This window comes from Haplochromis burtoni, unplaced genomic scaffold (genome assembly GCF_018398535.1).
Source record: "Haplochromis burtoni strain Fernald_Lab_line unplaced genomic scaffold, NCSU_Asbu1 Contig_210, whole genome shotgun sequence".
Classification (NCBI taxonomy): domain Eukaryota; kingdom Metazoa; phylum Chordata; class Actinopteri; order Cichliformes; family Cichlidae; genus Haplochromis; species Haplochromis burtoni.
This window is the reverse complement of record NW_024582571.1, coordinates 545,819-553,108: the sequence shown is the minus strand read 5'-3', so window position 1 is coordinate 553,108 and position 7,290 is coordinate 545,819. Positions and strand designations below refer to the sequence as shown.

At 42.3% G+C, this 7,290-nt stretch overlaps 2 protein-coding genes across 7 annotated transcripts in view; one reads left to right on the top strand and one right to left on the bottom strand.

Moving 5' to 3' along the window:
- Positions 1–268: 268 nt before the first annotated feature.
- faap24 (FA core complex associated protein 24) lies at positions 269–3,361 on the bottom strand. The gene is made up of 4 exons (XM_005936383.3): positions 3,131–3,361; positions 1,902–2,044; positions 1,667–1,822; positions 269–1,286 (listed from the first exon to the last, which is right to left on the bottom strand). The coding sequence occupies exons 1-4, from the start codon at positions 3,231–3,233 to the stop codon at positions 1,038–1,040; spliced, it is 651 nt and encodes a 216-aa protein (XP_005936445.1). The 5' UTR covers positions 3,234–3,361; the 3' UTR covers positions 269–1,037.
- Positions 3,362–4,955: 1,594 nt separating this feature from the next.
- tdrd12 (tudor domain containing 12) overlaps positions 4,956–7,290 on the top strand; it is a 31,758-nt gene continuing 29,423 nt past the window's right edge. For 5 of the 6 annotated variants that reach the window (XM_042226388.1, XM_014338113.2, XM_005936384.2 and 2 more), the window contains exons 1-4: positions 4,957–5,065; positions 5,165–5,327; positions 6,040–6,201; positions 6,284–6,420. In XM_042226388.1, coding sequence (XP_042082322.1) covers positions 5,304–5,327; positions 6,040–6,201; positions 6,284–6,420 — 323 coding nt within the window. In that variant the 5' untranslated portion in view covers positions 4,957–5,065; positions 5,165–5,303. Of the gene's footprint in view, positions 5,066–5,164; positions 5,328–6,039; positions 6,202–6,283; positions 6,421–7,290 lie in introns of all 6 variants that reach the window. The other variant, XM_042226386.1, reaches the window with a different exon arrangement.

Genomic DNA, 7,290 nt, shown 5'->3' with positions numbered 1-7,290 from the left:
GTGCAGTCTGTGCATGTGTTAGTATCCTCAGACTGAAATGAGTCAGTCACACAGGAATTAACTGCAGCTCATTTCATCAGAATAATACTTTCAGGTATTTTTAAAGCAATAAAAAGAAAAAATGCGAAACTTTGTTTTTGTTTTTATTTCACAGTTGTAGAAAACAGTTTTGCATGCATTCAAAATCTGGAAACTTTTCTCTGCTCAGGAGGCAAACTGATGTCCGAGTCCGTCCTTTAAAACTGAACCATCATTCAGGTCAAAATAAATAATGCAGAGTAAAAATCGGCACATGAACCGAGTCGTGGAATTAGCTCATGCTCAGCTCTGTGGCCAGTGACAGTTGGCAGGTGCTCCCTGCGCCTGCACACGGGAACACACTGGGCAACATGTTAGGTTAACGCTGCCTCCAACGCTTCCTGCTCACGCTGAAGGCTGCGCTGCAAACCGTCGTCTCAGAGACACAAATGTGCGAGTAATTCTTGCATCAGCCCAGCCTGGCGCCTGGTTTAGAGCGACACACGTCAGGCAGTTTGCAGGAAGCCTTCGCTCTCACACATCTCAGGACGCAAACACTGTGAATGTCGATGAATATGAGGAGCGTGTCTGACCTGAGGCACCACTGTGAAAAGTGCTGTTTGCTGTGCTGGTCATGGTCACCCGGCTCTGATCAGGAGTGATGGCCCTGATCGTCCAGTGACTGTTCTCATTCCTGGGGTGTCAAATAATCCGATTTACTCATCAATTTAAACCTGATCCACTAAGGTTTTTCTCTATTAGTGAGATGGATCAGGATTCCTGCTGCGACGGGGTTATTCTCCCCCAAACGCCAACCTTTACCTCATTTTAACCGTGCAGGTTTTATTGCTTCAACCTAACCAGCAACTGCAAGCCAGAGTAAAAACTGTTTCTTCAGCCTCCTCATGCAGACATCTCAGCTCTGGGAACCAGGACTGCTGTCTCTCAGTGTGAATCGATGCTGCAGGAACTTCAGTCTCAAGGCTGGATTTTGGCCACTGTAATCTGAACTGAGCTGTTCAGGTCCCAGCAGTGTGTTTGTGGAAGAAGCTATGGATCTGCTGAGCGCCAGCCTGGCCCACGATGGGCTCCAGCTCGGCGGGGGAGGCGTTGCAGAGCTGCTGGATGCTGGAGAAGTGCCGCAACAGCACCAGAGCTTTGACCTTTCCCACCCCGGGGATCTGCTGGACCAGAGCCAGGACCAGAGGGTCCAGCAGGCGGGACGAGCTCTTCCTCCTGAAGGGGTTCTCCCGACCCTCCCCGTGAACCTGGAGACAACAAGAACAAGCCTCAAATTCAACAAGAAGGCCAGCTTTGATCTGTGTCTTTTGTTCTGATTGGTTTGAATCCTTTTTGTTACGCAGGGTTTACAGCGCCTGTGACTCAGATGTTTTCATCATATTTCATTATGTCTCTGTAAAACAAAAAGTCACGTATGAATAAATTCCCCTTATGTTGTGTTAATCCTGAGCTCTCACTGATGTGATTCTGTATAGCAGACCGTTGTCTATGAAAATGAACTTAATGCAATATTTTTATGACACACATTTACAAAATGTGACATCATAGAGAAAAACAACGCAAAATGATTTTATGTACCGTAACCCAGAGTTAAGGACTAAAAATCAACACACTCTGGAAATCTTACCATCTGAGTGATGAGCTGTGAGGCGTCGGCCTGCCCGCTGATGGGCAGCAGAGACAGGCCGAGGTCAAACACCACAAACTTCTGCACAGCGGGGAAGTACTGCTCGCTGAGTCTGGTCTTCTCCACCAACACCAGCTCCTGGAAGCTGCTCCCAGCCTGAAAACAAACACGAGGAGCGCCTCCAATATCAACCTGAACATCATCGAGAAGCTTCCAGGTTCCACATCACACTTACGTTCCTGTAGCGAACCACCTTCCTCTTGTAGCTGCTTCCTGCGATGATGTCACACTCAGAGAGGTAGAGGACACTGCTTTTGTTGGGCAGGAGGAAATCTGCCACTCCGAGCTCAGTCTCAAAGATGATTTTCACACCTCCACCTGCAGCAGATGCAAATTCATTGCACTAAATACACAAACACTTTAGCCAGAGCGGGAAGCACTCACTGTGTGTGGATCTGTGAGTGCTAAAAGCATACTGTAACTAGAGCCATCCAGTCCTTCTCTAAAAGCAAACATTACATTTCTTAAAAGTGCTTTAAAAGTCCAAACACCCACAGCTACAAACATCTGACTGACACTGCCCCCTCACTGCATCATTACATGCAACATGCGGCTTCTGCATTCTACGTTGCGCGTCAGACGACCACAAGGGGGCAGTATATAACGGTGTGCAATTAAAGCCGCTTTAACTGAAACTGAAGAGAAGCTGAATTTTCCTGCACATAGAACTCACACCGCTGTCTGTATGTGTCGTCGTCATCATTCATTTGATCAGTAATAAAGTGACTGAGGCATTTCACCGTACTGAACCTCACGAGTGTTGTTGGACAGTTTAAACACAGGGAAATTGAGCCGTTTGTGCTGCTGGGTTCTGCACATCGACACGACGCTTTTAAAGCACTGTACTTTATGTCAACTCACCAAATGCTTCCAGTCTGACCACCTCACTTATTCACATCTTAATAAGAGAAAAACTGCCAAGTTTTAGCCCTCTGCTGTTATTGCTCATAAAATACAGATTTTTGTGATGAAATCAAATAGCTATATTTACAGAGCTACGTAAGCTATGTCATTCAATTTTAGGCCAAATATCTGATACTATCAGTTTTATGAATATATCATTTAAAAAGTGTAGCTGAAGTTTAATAATAAATTCTGAGAGCATGAATTTGTTTGAAAATATTATTATCATCATATTTGAACATTAACATTAAACTCTGGCATCAAAAAATATGTTCTATTGAAAATAAACTATACTTAACACAGTATAAATAATTCAGGAACTATAAAATAAGGCTTCACATCTACACGCGTTTTGCGTTTCATGCAGAACTCCACTGACCCCCCATAAACACAACCTTAAAAGCATTAAAAGTCAGTACTTTTATAATAAAACGTTAAAGGCGGGTTCTCGTCTGATTTTTGGTGAATATTTATTACTCCGGGTTCGTGGTGCTTATTTACCTTTCAAACCCTGAATGAAGGATGAATTTCTCCATTTGTCGCTGCAGATCATGTGTCCGTAAGGAGGAACCGCGTTAAGCAGCTCAGGCGCTTTGTTCTCCATGCAGCTGAGCGCCACAGCGGGTTAAAGTTGCCTTTGTTGACTGTAGGACGCTAGCTACCAGGGTTCGCTTTTGCCTCCATAACGTTAACTCGCTTCCTCCTTCTTCTTCTTTATAGGGTTTATTGGCAGTTGGCAAACAGCAAAATGGTGCACTACCGCCACCAGCTGGTGTGGAGTGTGGACCGAAATGACAAAAAATTGGATTTTGTAAAACCATCGCCCTTTCCTCTCCTCCTCCCCTTGCTTTTGCCACCTTTCCTTCATTTTGTATCCCATTCTACTCTCGATCTCCGTCCCACTAACACTAATATCCATACCTACCATCGGTCTCCTTGTTGCTTCTTTTGCTGTCCTATCTACCGTTTCATTTCCTTTAACTCCATGATGTGCTGGTAACCATAAGAATGTGACCACAAGCCCCATCATAATTATTCTGAATAATGTTTGCTGGATCTCTATCAGAATGTCAGTCTGCATTCTGAGTGACTGTCTTGCAGACCGGCCGGTGATGAGCTTGAGTCTGAACATATCACAGAACTTAGTGGTTTTGTTTCTTCAACCCACTGGACTGCTAACAATAATGAAACCATTTCTCCTGTGCACACTGATAAATCATCACTGATCCATTTCCCTACTTTGATATTAAATTCAGGAACAATAAATGCTATCCCGCTTTGGTTGGCTGTATTCTTTGATGCATCTATGTAGATTTTGACATAACTACAATACTGATTAATATATTCCTGCACTGTATGTGAATGTAAGATAAACCCCTCTCCTTGTTCTTTTTGTTTAACAATGTGAAATATGCTACTGCATCAGGATGCATCCATGGTGGTATTGTAGGCAAGGGTGCTGTTTGACTTATGTTGATCTTGTCCAGATTAAGTTCAGCTGCCTTCTGTCCCACTGTCCACCCAAAGCTCTTCAGTTCACCTTTCTCTTTATCCCAGCATGGTTGGAAAACAGTTTTTGTCGGATGATCTTGACCATGTCCTTGTAAACTTGCCCAGTAATTCAATGCCAGTTTGTAATGTCATTTCCCCCATTTCTCTTCCTCCTTTCCTGCCGTTGTTCAGATGACGGACATACACCTCCACGTCGCCCCCTGGAGGACAGGAGGAAGAGCGCACCTGCACGGCCTAGATAATATAAGAACTTTATTTATCCCGAGGGAAGTTCTTTTGTACGGAAGATACGGAAGAGGATTAGGGCCACTGGAAGAAAAAAAAAAGAATTCTGAGATTAAAATCAGAATTCTGAGAAAAAAGTCAGAATTCTGAGTTTAATCTCAGAATTCTGAGAAAAAAGTCAGAATTCTGAGATTAATCTCAGAATTCTGAGATTAACGTCAGAATTCTTTTTTTTTTCCAGTGGCCCTAATCCTCTTCCGTATAGATCCCCCTCCGCCTCCCCCCTTTTTTTAACGATTTTTTTCTAACTTTTTTGTGGGTTTTTCCTCTTAGGGAATCGGGTTTTATGGCTTTTTTTTCTTTTAAATTAAAATTATTTTATTATATTATATTATTATTATAATATATATTTTTATAGGAATTTCTTAATCTTTTTTATTCTCATTTATTAATTTTATTTTTTTTTGTAAATTAAGCTTTTTTCTTGGAATTTATTTGGTAAATTTCCCAGCCTTTTCTTCAATCATGTTTTATACACGAACATATTTTAATGGATAAAATGAATACAAAATAAATAAAATTTTTACAATAAGGAAAAGGCTGGCACCGCAGCGCCCTCTACCGGTCAGACTCGGCACTGACCCCTCCGTCTGCTTTTCTTCGCGCCTTACACTCGCTGCTGCTTTCGCCCACAAACAGGTACGTTCGACGCTAAACAGAAACAAGTTACAGGGAAAAAGTTGTTTTAACCGAAGACTGAAAAATGTTTCTTCTTCTTTTTATCATTTGAAATTTCAGTAAAACGGAGCGTAGCTGGCGAGCTAACGTTAGCTAACGGGGCTCAAGTTTAAACAGTTGGCGTTCGAGAAACGGTAAATCTGTTAAATCCGACCGTTTTCTTCCAGTGTCGCTGCTGTGGGACTGACGAAATAAAGAAATGGTGAAAATATCTGTTCTGAAGGTACGTGAGCCTTTAATGGCTGTGTTACTGCTTTAATTAGCTAAACGTGGCTCACGGGTTGAGTTTTGATGCCCAGCAGATGTAGTTGGTGTATTTAACCCTTTCACGCACAGTGGTCACTACAGTGGACAGCTATTCAAAGGCTGTTTTCTTGTATTTGTGTCAGTGTTGATGGTATATTTGCACATAAAACACTACATTGGACACATATGTGTCCCTTCATACTCTGCCACCCCCTGGTCAGCCCGTGGAGTGGTAGCCACCTAAGTGGACATGTAAAAAAAAAACAACCCAAATCTTAGAAAAGTATGTTTAAAAAAAAAAAAAGAAATTCAAAAACCGTCTTTACATGCCTAAAGATGAATAAAAAAATCCTGATTGTGGTTGTCATGATTCATGTGCTAAAGGGTTAAACCTTTAAAATATCACTTATCACAAAGGTGTTTCAGCTGTGATCACTTGTCACCTCTATAACAGAAGATAGACTTTATTAGTTCCCCACGTGGGAAGTTTGTCACATGTCACTGGGAGAGGGTGAAACAAAATAAGTGTAATAATGAAATGCAAAGATTGAAGACTTTATTTTCCTTTAATTTGTCAAAATGTAAGTTAGGTATTTAAGTGAAGTTCAAGCTGAGCATCAAGAGGTGCAAAACATACCTTTCTATGCAGCACAGTGATGATGATGTGTACTTCAAACTGAACTCTGCAGGTGGAGAACCCATCGTGTCTCTGGGGTGCCATTTGGGGTCTCAGCGGCGATGTGGAGACTTCAGAACATTACAAAAAGCTACATTTTCAGATGAACCTCTTCTACCGCGACACCACGCAGGACGTGTGCACGCTAAAGCCTACGTCGTTGGAGGAAGGACGGGTATCAAGACGTCAGAAACATTGTCGCTCCTGTGTTGGGCGAGGTGATAGAGTAAGGAGAGTTGTGTCTGCTTACCTGTCAGGTGTATGTGGTGTACTGGGCGGTAAAGAAGTCGTGGTTTCGGGCCATGGTGGAGTCGATCTTCGTGGACTCGGTTTCCTGTCAAGCTTGTTGCTTTCTGGTCGACCACGGAGAGCGAGTCGTCGTCCCCTCAGAGCAGTAAGACCAGAGCAGCTTGGGAAAAACTGCTTCCACCTCATATCACACACACAACAGTCCGGTCAGAATAGTGTACACAATATATCTTTAGGCTTCATGCAAGAACATTTTCAGCCTGTAATCTTAAACCTGTTGGGCCTTCAGTTAGACTTTGCAGCGCCTTTAAAGCTGGTTAGATTTAAGTGCTTCAGAATAAAATATAAGGTTTCAGGTTAAATCTAACTGATAATCCTCATATTTAACACATTTAACATAACTGATACTGCTAAAACATGGCTTCCCACACACAGACTTCAGAATCAGAGAGACTTTATTTATCCCCAAGGGGCAATTAAGATACAACAGAGCAGAATGACATTGAAGATAAGGACAGTGCCTAAACAGGGAAAAAGAGTGAGATAATAAATACACAGGATATACACAGTTTTAAAAGTACACAATTTCAAAATTAAAGTGACTGAAAGGTGAATAAATAACTGTAAGTGACTAAAATGGAGTAAAGTGTCGGCAGTATAAAGAGTGTAGAGTAGTTTATGTTTCTGGTGTTGGAAATGTTCTTATCGGCTGGAGCTAAAAAGCAGAGGGGCTTTGGGGACAAAGGTGGCGCTCCTCCTCTCAGTCCTGCAGGAAATGCAGCGGAGGCGCCGCCCAGAGGGGAGCATTGAAATTACAGGGTTCGTACGGGTGCTTGAACTCCTTGAAAATACTTGGATTTTAATGTTGTCTTTTCAAGGTTTGAAAAGTGCTTGAATATCAGATGTGGTGCTTAAAAGTGCTTGAAAGTGTAGCTGTATTTCATTCACCACAAATAACTATCTGATTGAATAGTTTTCTTATCAGATAGAGAAATAAAATGAGTCGCAAAATGTA

What these genes read in the sequence shown, in the direction of transcription:
- faap24 (XM_005936383.3), bottom strand. Translation starts at nt 3,233, where the DNA reads ATGGAGAACAAAGCGCCTGAGCTGCTTAACGCGGTTCCTCCTTACGGA. An exon ending in CTTCATTCAGGGTTTGAAAG is followed by an intron (nt 2,045 to 3,130) that starts GTAAATAAGCAC and finishes CATCTGCTGCAG; the next exon opens with GTGGAGGTGTGAAAATCATC. An exon ending in CACAGCTCATCACTCAGATG is followed by an intron (nt 1,287 to 1,666) that starts GTAAGATTTCCA and finishes TGTTGTCTCCAG; the next exon opens with GTTCACGGGGAGGGTCGGGA.